Source organism: Heteronotia binoei, chromosome 8 (assembly GCF_032191835.1).
Source record: "Heteronotia binoei isolate CCM8104 ecotype False Entrance Well chromosome 8, APGP_CSIRO_Hbin_v1, whole genome shotgun sequence".
Taxonomy (NCBI): Eukaryota; Metazoa; Chordata; class Lepidosauria; order Squamata; family Gekkonidae; genus Heteronotia; species Heteronotia binoei.
The window spans coordinates 50,876,421-50,889,195 of NC_083230.1; the positions used below are offsets into that span (position 1 = coordinate 50,876,421).

Here is a 12,775-nt window from a genome sequence, read left to right on the forward strand (position 1 = left end):
TAGTCTTTAGACATAACTTCATTGATAAATGCATCATCTTAATCTAGGTTGATCATTAACATATTAAACTATCTTTTGGATCAAGAAGTAACTTCGCAGTGAAGGTAATAACTCTTATCACTCTTCTCTCCTCAGGTTTATTAGTTGGATTTATTCTTACTGTTGCAAATTACAGCTTTTTCACCGCCTTGCTTATGTTTTTCATTACATCTTCCAAACTTACAAAATGGAAAGGAGAAGTAAAAAAGAAAATAGACTCTGAATACAAAGAAGGTGAGGGTTTGGGATTGGGTTTGTCTGTTTTCCCACTTTAAGTATGTTTCAAAAGTGAGTTTTAAGCCAACTAGTAAGATTCATTACCCAACCTGGACAACCCAGGCTAGCCTGACCACCTCAGATCTCAGAAGCTTAAGTAGGATTGGCCTTGGGTTTGGATGGGAGACTTTCAGGGAGGTCCAGGATTGTGATATGGAGGCAGGCAATGACAAACAACCTCTGAACATTTCTTGCTTTGAAAACCCTATGGGGTTGGCGTAAGTTAGCTGTGACTTGACGGCAAGGAAAAAACATCCTTTCATTTTGATTTTTCATTAAGGGAGTGAAAATATGCACAGAATGTATGTGTGGGGCAAAACACCCTAATTTCCCTCAAGGGTTAGTGTGATCATTAGCAGGCCTGCACTGGCTCATAGATGTCCATAGTTTGGACCTTCCTGCAGATACCATCCTTATCTCTTTCAAGGCCAGGTTTAAGAATGTGATAATTGGTTAATTGTGAGAATTTGTGCTCAGTTGTGTAACCAGATGGGACCAGACATTAAAATCTTCTGGAAAGTTCCATCAAGGGAGGTTCCTAATAGGATCTGAGAAACCCCCTGGTGCCAGAGGGCAAAAGTCTGTAATATATAGGGCAGAGGGAAGCCATGCTAACTTGTATCATGCTGGTATGCTTTGATGTGTTATACTACATCATGATGAACTGCAACACGTAGCATGCTTTAGGCTCTTATGCTGCAAGAAAGTGTGACATCTAATACCAAGTACTACATGGATTAGATAGAAAAGTTAGCTTTTAGAAACTGTACTGTATAGATATATCTTTTTAAAAAGACTGATTAAACCTATAAGTGTTTTTACAAAGATGTGTTTTATTTTTGTATATTTAACCATGAGGGACCCACAGGGCTGTGTGCTGCTCAAGCAATAAGGAGTGGTGAGCCAGGAGGTCACAGGCTTGGTTCTCTGACAGAATGATACTGTATAAATTTACTGCTTTTTCTTTTCTCTGAGTTATCAGTAGATGACTGGATGAATATTAATAAAGAACAGTTTAGCACCAAAAGAGTTAGTAATAGTGACTGTGCTTCTTACTTCCAGTTAAGGAAAGCCATGGTGGGTTAGACCTCAGTGTTTTAAGCAGTGAGTTCTTCCATTCTAGCTTTGATTCCTTTTATATCTTCAGTGATGCATTATCTTGTGATTTACCTATTTCTACATAGGTGGGCAGAGAAATTGGGTGCAGGTTTTCTGCAATGGTGGTGTACCTACAGAACTGGCTTTACTGTACATGATTGAAAATGGACCAGGTGAAATTCCAGTAGACTTTTCCAAACAGTATACAGCATCCTGGATGTGCCTGTCGCTACTCGGTGCTTTGGCCTCCTGTGCTGGGGACACATGGGCTTCAGAGATTGGTACTGTCATGAATCATGAACCCCGGTTAATAACAACCTGGGAAAAAGTTCCAGTAGGTAAAGTCTGAATTTTTCCTTTTATTTCCAGAAATAAAATATTTGGATGGGCAGTGGGCAGCTGGAGAAATTCCTCTTTTTTGTCTGGGATGCCTTAAAGTACATTCTCACTTAGCCTTGAATTTGGTCTGGACAGGATGCTTGGTGTTATCTTGGTTATAACCAGGCCCATTAGTACTAGATTCCAATCTCACTGTGTTACATAGTGTAATTAGCAAAAAAGGTGGAAATCATTATGGAGGCTTGTGGCTAGCTTTATGCAAATTACTTTTATTATATCCACTGACTTTGTTAAAACAGACTAGACAATGATATTCCAAAATATCTTTCAGGGCAGGAAAATATTTATGTATGCACATGTATCAAAAAAGAAATACAGGGTATTTGAAATATATGCTTATATTCTGATAAAGAATGTTCTTCAGTGTAGCTGGAGTCTTATATTTGCGTATACTGACCACATTCAGACACCATGATAAATCTGTGTTTAGCCATAACTGGCGTGTATGCAATTTGTTCTTATGCATGTACATTTCCTCCTAAATGCCTTTCACACAGCATGACCAAAATCTTCCTCTTTTGGAAAACCAGGACTTTTTTTGTAGAAAAAGCCCAGCAGGAACTCAGTTGCATATTAGGCTGCGCTCCCTGACACCAAGCCAGCCAGAACTGTGTTCCCATGCATTCCTGCTCAAAAAAAGCCCTGTGAAAAACCTTCTGTCTAACTACAGTTTGCCATGACATCAGAATGTAGGCCATCTGAGCAAGATGGTGTTTGCTTCCTCCTTTCAAATCAGGATTAAAAACTGGCCTTTTAGCCCATGAACACAAGTGGTGCTTGTGCCAGCCACAGACAGAGTTGTCATGACATCTGCTGTTATATAGTCTAGAGTAAATTGCTGCATCCCTTGAGACACTGAATTCTGTCTCACAGCCCAGTCACTTATGTAATTACAGCCTTCTGCTTTATCTTAATCTTTCCTGATCATTCTGATTCCAACCTTTTAATAGATATGTTCTGAATTCTTATAGGTTATTATCTTGACAGTTTAATAACTGTTCTGGGAATGTGTCATTGACTAACTTTGGGCACTCCCTTCTCTCATGCAAACTTTTGGTCCTCTCCTTGGTCAGTATTAACCCTAATAGAGGGTTTCACCAAACCAAACACCAACTTTTTACAAGGGTTTGCTAGCCGTGGCTAATGTTGACAGATACAGAGTTTGCTGAAAAATTTCTCTAGAGACATTGTGCAGAAAAACTTTATGAGAATCACAGGTTTTGACCTTGGTACCAAAAGCTCACAGCTCTTAGTCCATTCCTTCAAATTTGGCAAACATGGGTGAAATTGGCTCTGTCTCCCTTCTCCTAAGTCACCATCTTATCTTTTACCTCTTAATTTCATAATGAGAGAGGTAAGACCTCTATGAGATTTTTATACATCAGAGCTGTTGCATTGTCAAAACATCTTTTTAAGTCCCGCAGTAAAAAGGACAAACAGTACATCATCACATTAATTTGTAATTACTAATCTGTACTAATGCTAATATATCAAAAGTTTTGTCTCATATCTATGAAAGTCTGGTTAATGTGTGTGGTGACTTGAATAAACTTTGTCTTGTCTGAGAAGCAGATATAAAAAGTGTGCTCCAGCCAGATATATAAGGAAGGATTTGGAAAGCCCTCTGCCTCAATTAGAGAAAGTAGCATCTTTCTGCCATATGTATAAGATCCCTTTCCTGGTATACTAGAGGGGATATAAATTTTCTGTGTCATACTTTTAACATGCTCTGGGCATGTAAAGCAGTAAAAATATTTTGGGAGAAGGCTTTCTGCAGAATCAACTAGACAGAAAAGCCATATGAGGACAAAATTTTAATACACTGCTAGGGTTATCATCACCCAATATTGGAAGTTCCTGGTCCAACTCAAAATAAGCATGACTGCATCTGGAGAGTAGCACTGTTTGATAAACTGATTCACTAGATGAAGCCAATAAGAAGTTTAGATGCCTTTTATATAATTTTGTGATTATTTATCTTATATACCAAAACAGATCCAAGCCTAGTCATCTTCCATTTAAGAAGGTTCCTGGGGAGAAATTTTAGTAAACAGCGGTTATATCCTAATGTGTACTAAAAAAAAATCAAAATAGTATATTGCAGTGCTGAATGCTCCTATACTGTACAAGAAATATATCTATTAGCCTGAAGTGGTTGCTGTGAGCTCTAAAAGAAACCAAAACAAAGTTTTACAAATCTAGGATTCTCTGTTCTGTTGCTAAAGACTAGTATCTTCTATTGCTTAACTCTTTTTGGCTTTTGAGAAGAGTTAATGACTTGAAATAAAGCAAGATTCTATTTATCCCCAAATGAGTGATGGAAATGTTGTATTTCTGATTTTCTTTCTGCTCTATTGAATGCATGTTCTAAAAATATTTCTGGTGTAATTTCTTATGTGTTGTTTAGGTACCAATGGCGGTGTCACTATAGTGGGCCTAATTGCAAGCCTGCTTGGGGGCACATCAGTAGGAGTGGCTTACTTCATTTCTCAGTTGATCTTTGTGAATGATCTGGATATATCTGCTCCACAATGGCCAATTATTGTGTTTGGTGGAATAGCTGGCTTATTGGGATCAGTGACTGATTCTTACTTGGGAGCAACCATGCAGTACAGTGGTAAGTTTTTACTGTTTAAGTATTGAAATTTAGTTTTTCAGAGGTCATAAACCTCAATTATTTTAATGTCTGATGCTTATTGATAAAGGCTGAATTCAGACAATTGAGTAGTACTGAAAAAGTTGCAAGTCTGATTAATAATAATAATAATAACTTTTATTTCTATCCCGCCCTCCCCGCCTAGGCGGCTCAGGGCGGCTAACAACAACTTACACATTAACATACATAATAAAACTTTAAATTTAACAATTAAAATTAAACATAAAAACCAGTCAGTTAAATTAAAATACATGATTTTCATTAGACTAAATATATATGAGTATATCTGGCAGCGATAGAGCTGTTATGGCGCTGGTTCTGCCAGTTTAGGTAGTCTTATGGATGGCGGTTCTTACACCAAGCAACTCAGCAGTCAGTGTCATTATAGGCTTGCCTAAAAAGGGCGGTCTTGCAGGCCCTGCGGAACTGGCCGAGGTCCCGCAGGGCCCGCACCTCCTCCGGAAGCTGGTTCCACAATGCCGGTGCAGCCGCTGAAAAGGCCCGTACTCTAGTATGTTGGAGTTTGACCTCTCTCGGCCCAGGGATGGTCATTTTGTTTTTACCCACTGACCTCAGTGCCCTCTGGGGTTCATATGGGGAGAGACGGTCCCTTAGGTAGGCTGGTCCTCGGCCATATAGGGCTTTAAAGGTGATAACCAACACTTTGTACTGGACTCGGTAGATAATTGGTAGCCAGTGCAGTCCGCGCAGCCCCGGCCGTATGTGCTCCCATTTCGAGAGCCCTAACAGTAGCCTGGCCGACGCGTTCTGCACCAGCTGTAACTTCCGAGTCCGGCACAGAGGTAGCCCCAAGTAGAGGGCATTACAGTAGTCCAATCTTGAGGTGACCGTTGCATGGATCACTGTTGCGAGGTCCCGGCGCTCCAGGAAGGGGGCCAACTGCCTTGCCCGCTTCAGATGGAAGAATGCTGACTTGGCAGTGGCTGCTATCTGGGCCTCCATTGATAATGAAGGCTCCAGTAAAACACCCAGACTTTTTACCTGGCGCGCTGGTTCCAATGGTGCGCCATCGAAAGTTGGGAGAGCTATTTCCCCTCCCCTCCCCGAGCGCCACGACCCACACAAAGGACCTCTGTCTTCGCTGGATTCAACAATAAGAAAGCGATGGAAGTTTTCCCCACACTACTTGCCTCCTTCAGTTAATGGGAATTGTGTTTTGTAACCTCTTTGTTGCATTTGCCAACGGAAAGGAAATCATAAGAAACCAAGCTGGGTGCGAAGGAGGAACTTGCTGTTTCCACTATATAAATATTATGATGCTTAAATCCCCTAATTCTCTCTCTTTCAGTTTCATTGATTTCCTACTATAGTCACCTAGTTTGGAGTATGGGAATGATCTGAATGCAATGGTTTTTCAAGGACTTGTAGTATCAATATATCTAATTCTCTGTGTGGCCAAATCTGTGGATACTTAAATCTGGCAACTGGAACCATAAACAGACAAAGCCCCTATGGGGGAATGGGAGGAATAAACTAATAATAATAATTAATAATAATAATAAAAAGACAGATCTTTCTACAAACCTGAAAAAGCCCCAGGTTTGTAGAAAAATCTGAACTAGAAACACACATAGGAGTTAATGCCCCGAGAATAATAGAAGAAATCCCTGTAGCTTTAAGAAGTGAATGTCCTAAGTAGCTGTTGCTAGGCAACAACAATAGTATTGCCGACCTTTGAGCCTTTGTTTCTGTTAGAAAAGGCTGGCGGGCAAGACCCTTTCCAGGGGGCTATTTTGGCCTTTGAGGGGGGATTTATCAGAACCAGCAACTTGCTACCACCAGACTTGAATGATTCACCCAGACATGGCTGCTCCCTATTGTTCAAACAAAGGAACTAAAAAAGTGACAAACTATGAAATCAAATGAACAGATTTTCATACTATTTTATATATTTATATTCCTTTTAAAATCCTATTCAATAAATAAAGTGCCAATTTTGTCCATTCATGTATTAAAAGTCATATCTATCTAACATGTATAGTCCAGTATAAAGTAGCAAAGTCCTTTTCCAGTTTTAATAGTTTGTTGTTTTCTGTCAAGATGACTCAGTTCTGGTATTACTGGTATTAGTCTAACAGTAACTTAATTCAGTGGTGTTGAACTCATTCGTTACTAGGGCTGGATTTGACACAAGTGGGACTTCGTGGGGCCGAGCCATGTGTGCCATAAAATGTAATGTCAGGTAGCGGAGATATAAACTTTACAAAGAATACAGATAAACACAGAAGATATTATTTTTTACTTAAAAAAACAAACATGCTTAAAACTTGTGATATTTTGTTTAAAATGGAAAGGTGGGGGGAACAGTGGGATTTGGAAATGAAATTTTAAAAATAAAACATCAAGAAAAAGCAGAAGAATTACAGCAGAAACAAAATATAAACTAAAAAGCTAAAATGCTCTGAGCCTGGAAAAACACGAAATGGCTGGGCATTGCAAGCTTGGCAATGGCTCTCCAGTGTAATATATCCCCCATTGGCTGGGGGTTCCCAGGGTAGAGTACTCATTGGGCACCAGTGCTCAGGCCCATTCAGCAGAAACAAGCTGGCTCAAAGCATCAACCCTTTATTTGTTAGGAGCTTCAACTGGCCATAAACGCTGCAGAAGTGAAACTGCTTTAGCTCCACTACATTGAAATACATTGCAGCACAGACTAAATTGCAAGGAAAACACAATGGATTCACCATTAAGGTCTCTGGGCCCAGATAGATCTGGGTGCAGAGACCTTAATGGAAAATCCATTTTGTGTTTTCTTTGCAGCTTTGCAAGTCCAGCTGAACCAGGCAAAGACAAATCAGGAGGAGCTGGGAACATGTTTACAGTCTCCGAGCTTCAAAGAGTTAGGACAGGAGGAGGAGGGAGAAAATTGCCATGGGCCTGATTAAAGTCCTGGGTAGGCTTGGTGTGGCCCCGTGGGCTGGGAGTTTGACAGCCCTGACTTAGTTGGTTGTTCTTATAAAGGAAGACTCAAATAGTCTATTATGGCATATTGCTTATCCAGCTATACACAATTGTTCAAAAGCAGCCACTTCACAAAAGCCAAATATAATATAGTGGTCAGAATTTCAGACTAGGATCTGGGAAATACCCATTTATATCCCCACTGAACCAGCCCCATAGCCAGGATTTGAAAAATTGTGGGGCCTTTCATTTGGGGCCACTAAGTGCCCCCACCCCAATGGCCTTCCCTCCTGCTGCCACTTGAGGAGGAAGGATCCTTGCAGGCTGCTGGCTCCCCGCTCCATGGCCTCACCCCTCCCCACAGCTGTCCCACATGGCCTTCTCTTCCCACCCCTCTCTCAGCTGCTCTTTCCCACCCCTGCCCCCCCAAATCACTGGCATCCCACAGCCTCCCTCCAAACCTTTCTTTCCTTCCCTCCCCACCACTGCTTCCTCCCTTCCCACTATTAAAATCACGAGTGGAAGGGGTGGCAGTAGCAGCTGCAGGCCTCCTGTGCAATTTAAAGGACCAGCCAGTCAGCTGATTGGCAGGGCCTTTACATAGTGCAGGAAGCCAGCGGCTATATCTGCTGCCCCTCCTATCCATGATTTTAATGATGGGGAAGGAAGACAGGAGCACGAGGGGGAAAGGAAGGAGGCAGTAGTCATGGCCCTCAAGCGGCCACTTTCCCCACTGCCTCCCTCTCTTCCCCACCATTAAAACCACACACAGGAGGGACGGTAGGTACAGCTGCTGGCCTCCTGTGCTATTTAAAGGTGCCCACAACCTTTCCTGCACACAATTTTAATGGTGGATGAGGGAGGCAGAAGGATGAGCATCGGTGCAATGGAAGGTCAGGGGCCCTGAGTTGGGCCCCTGGGACCGTTGGAAGTCAGGGGGCAGGTCCTCCAGGCCCTCCCCCATAGCTACAGATCTGCAACTGAGCCATGGAAGCTGATCAAGTTGATCTTGGGTCAGTTACACACCCAGGCTAACCTACCTCACAGGGTTGATTTGAGGATAAAATTGAGAAGAGGAGATTGGAATAAGCTGCTTTGGCTTCCATTTTTGGGGAAAGGCATGATATAAATGATGTTGATAAATATACCTGAAGATAGAGGCAGATAAATGGTAGGTAGGTTGGTGGGTGGGAATGAGAGAAAGGAGGGGCTATAGGGGAAGACAATGAAGAAACAGTGGCTGAGGAGAAATGAGATGTCCCCTTGCACGTCCTCTGCTTGTAAACAATAGTGAGAAGTAATCAGCTCTACACTTTGTGTGTTTATTGCTTCTCACTTGCTGTTCAGTGCCTTCAGTAGTTTAATCACCTGTGGTCATTATTTGTGGGATACATCGTTAATGACACATTATAAATATTGATAAGAATGTCAGACAGAGTGTCATTAGGATGTTGCCCTGCCACTGTTTAGTGTTTCCCAGGGGGCAATCCTCTCTCCTGTGCTGTTTAACAACTATATGCATCCTTTTGTCCAGCTGGTGCAGAATTTTGGGCTGGGTTGTCACCGGCATGATGACACCCAGCTGTACCTGTCGATGACAGCCAGTCACCTGCCACTCTGTCTAGTTTGACTGATGGATTGGAGGCTGTGGCTGGGTGGTTGAGACAGAGCCAGCTGAGATTGAACGCATCTAAGATGAAGCTCCTGTGGCTGGGAGGAAGCAGCCTGAGGTTGGCGTGAGAACTCCCAATGCTCAATGGTTCACCACTAACAATGGCGCAGACTGTCAAGAGCTTAGTTGTGCTCCTGGACTCCTCTTTATTAATGGAGGCTTAGGTAGCACATGTAGCCAGGCTGACATTCTTTCAGCTTCACCAGATCGGGCAACTTGACTCCCTAACTCTCTAGCCCTGACCTTGCCGCAGTGATCCATGCAACAGTCACCTCAGGACTGGATTATTGTAACTTGCTCTACACAGGGGTATCCTTGAGGCTGATCTGGAAATTACAGCTTGTCCAGAACAGAGCGGTGCAGGTACCCAAAGGGCTGCACACATTTGACCTGTGTTTTGCCAGTTGCACTGGCTCCAAGTTGAGTATTGAATCTGATTAACAGTTTTGGTTCTTACCTTTAAGGCCTTAATAGTCAGGGACCAGTGTACTTGAAGGATTCTTTCACCTGATATGCCCCCAGAAATGCTTTATGCTTGGGAGATCAAAGCTTACTGGTGATTCCTGGCCCAAAAGATGTCTAGCTGTCCTAAGCTAGGGCTAGGGCCTTTTCAGCCATGGCCTGGAAGAACTCTCTACCTAGTAACATCTGCACCTTGCGGGACCTTGCTCAGTTCCTCAGGGTGTGTAAAATGGAGATGCTCCAACAGGCCTGCAATTGAGGCAGCAATGGTTTTTGTCATGGTTTTCATCTGGCCTTGCCAATCTTGGCATGTGATCCACCTTGTGGAGGAGGGAAGTTATGTTTATGCCAGCTTTTATCTGGAGAATCTATACTGTTTTAACCATTTGTTACTTTCTATTCATAGTTTTGATAGTTAAACTTATGATGTACACTGCCCTGATCCCTTCAGGGGGAGGATGGTTTATAAATAATAATGATGTTTGCCAAACAAATTGATCTTTCTTTTCTCCCTCCCCTTCCTCCCAGGTTTAGACACTCGGACTGGAATGGTTGTCAACCATCAGACAAAAGACACAAAGCACATATCGGGAAAACCTATTCTAGATAACAATGCAGTTAATCTTTTTTCCTCTGTAGTCATTGCTTTGTTGTTGCCTGGTCTGGCATGGGGGTTCTGGCCAAGAGGGTGAAGTCTCAGGCACATATCCTCAATAGACAAGCTATGACTGAAGGATTCCCTACAAGACACTTTATAACTTTTGGCTGAATAGTTTGTCTTGCAGCTTTTATGAAGACCTGAGAAATTTCTTGATGACTTGGACTACCTACAGCAGCTGCCGTCATTGCTGGTTGAGTAGACCAAAGAAACTGTAGTGTTTGACATCTGGTCTGCTGTAACAGAATACAGTTCTCACCCAAATTATGAGTCACTACTTTTGAACATTTGATCTCCACTCATTCCTGACTGTCTACCAGATAAAGGGAGTAGGAGGTGGGAAACCAGAATTTATCTTTTAACAGCTTAGTACTTTGTTCATAAAGGCAGTGGATCTCAGAATTTTGTGTCTGCTGCATTGTTCTGCTAAAGTAGATTTCTGAAATCTTGTATTTCTCTTGCGGGAAGAGGGAAGCAGTTATGTTTTGGGGTTTCCTGCCTCTGCTTTTAAGAGGTATGTGGGAAGTGACAGCATTGCAGTCTCAGGTGACTGGCTTTCTAACAACAAAACATTTCTATACAGTAAGAATATATTTCTTGTCAATGCTGGCTTTAAAAGCATGTGATATTTCTGTTGGCTATAAAACTAAATTATTGATGTCTAAGGATTAAATTATTGAATTTCAAGTCTTGTATTTAGAAAATGGGTACTTATTTTGGAAATATTCAATATCTTTGTAATTGATCTGGTTTCTTAGCTAAGGTTTTGTGCTGGTATATTTAACAAATAGTGTTCTTTGCATCTTTCTGAGTAGTTTTTTGTTTTCTTTTTACCTGTAGATAGTGGTTATAACTAAAGTGAATCTTCAGATTGTCATGAAATGCAGTTTTTGATTGAGTATGTTAAATCTAGAACTGGATTTCTATGCTTTAGGGAAGGGTTATTTGTAGCCATGGCTGTTATGATGAATTATGTGATGAGCATAGATCTTTTTACTATAGGAAATTTGCATTGGTATCATTGACAGTTTTAATTATGAGCCAGAAAATATTCAATACCCTTTTTATTCATTTGGATTTTTGGCTGCTCTATGCCTATTTTTCAGGATAAATTTGAGATGTTCTTGTAATTTCAAGTATACTATAGAGGCTAATACTTGGCATTAAATATTAAAAGGGAAATGGACTTATACAATAAAGAGAATATGCATGTAGAAGCTTGGATCTGTCAAGTAAGTGTAAGAAGACCATATCTCCTGGAAGCCATGTATTTCCCACCCCCTCACAGACTTCAGTGTATCTGCTAGTCAGTGGACTCTTGGAATCAGTGTGGGGAGCTAAGTGGGAAGGGGTTGCCAAAAGTCATGCTTCCCCTTTCTAGTGGCAGAAATATCTTCTACCAGAGGAAAAGTTTAGCAAAGAGTTTCTTCTGACAAGTAAAGTAGACAATAGGACTAAAATACAAAGCATACTACAGAAGAATTTATAAAAGCTGGTTATAAAAGTTGCCTTGGAATGTATTCTTTCCTGTGACAGACTGTTTTATGTTATGCATCATTCCAAGTAGAGACAGTTTGTATAGTACCTTGTTATACTTCGGGTGATAGTTTATCACACTACTTAGTTTAAGTACAGAATACTCTACTTAGTTTAAGTAGAGAATACCAGGACAACTTGTTAATTGTACGAATAGTGCATAATTGCCAGTCTGAAAAGTTTATGGGAAAGGGAAAATGAAAAGTGCATTTTAATGATATAGGGTAAAGTAAGAAGAAATAGATGGAACAAGAAGTGAGTTGGCAGAATGTTGTTCCTCTAGGAGAAAGAAACCATAAGAAGGTCAGAGCAAATGATAAAGGGAAGGGAAAAGTAGAGTAAGCAGATGGATAATGTCATTCACAACTGCATAGTAAGAAGGAAGGCACTTTCTTTGCATTGGTGTCCTTGCTTTGAGATATATGGAACAGTAGCTACCGCTATTGAAATGTAGGTTTTTAAAAAAAACCAAGATAAGACCTTGTATACGTTTATAAACATGTTCAAATAAATCTGACCATAATTACATTAAAACTATTTTTTCTTATGTATCCATAAGTCAATTAAGGACTCTTGCTTACAAAGTTTATTATGCTTTTAAGCTTAAGCTCTGCTACCCATAGATTCTTAGTCAAGAACAGCATTTTCCACCCTGGTTTATGTAGACAAGCAAGTCCAAAACTGCTGTGGAACAGAATTTAGTGCGTAAGGAATCAACATTTGGCGAAGATGGATGTAGCTTTTTCTTAGAAGGTAGTAAGCTTTGGAAGCATCATCATACAATTCAAATGTACCATTGTTTTCTGAATCAGTCTCTTAAACAGATTGGTAAACTTGTATCACAGACCAGCTGTGCACATAGTTGATGTCATTAAGCAAACTCTCAATCCCCAAAGCAATTTTGGGCTTTAAAAAATCCATTCTTAACAAGGCAAGAAGTGAACAAAACAACATGGGGTGCTTTAAAGTGAAGAGCATTTCTGGAACACAAAGGGGTGGAGTGAAACTCACAGCTGAACCAGGATTCAATTGTCTTTCAAATTTCATAGGAGGAGGA

At 41.0% G+C, this 12,775-nt stretch overlaps 1 protein-coding gene across 3 annotated transcripts in view; it reads left to right on the forward strand.

Annotated features, from left to right (window-relative positions):
- Positions 1–12,252, forward strand: part of TMEM19 (transmembrane protein 19) — a 75,070-nt gene extending 62,818 nt beyond the window's left edge. For 2 of the 3 annotated variants that reach the window (XM_060245068.1, XM_060245069.1), the window contains exons 4-7: positions 136–273; positions 1,500–1,751; positions 4,220–4,429; positions 10,053–12,252. In XM_060245068.1, the coding sequence (XP_060101051.1) occupies positions 136–273; positions 1,500–1,751; positions 4,220–4,429; positions 10,053–10,216 (764 nt within the window). In that variant the 3' untranslated portion in view covers positions 10,217–12,252. Of the gene's footprint in view, positions 1–135; positions 274–1,499; positions 1,752–4,219; positions 4,432–10,052 lie in introns of those variants that run through there. The other variant, XM_060245070.1, reaches the window with a different exon arrangement.
- The last annotated feature ends 523 nt before the right edge of the window (positions 12,253–12,775 follow it).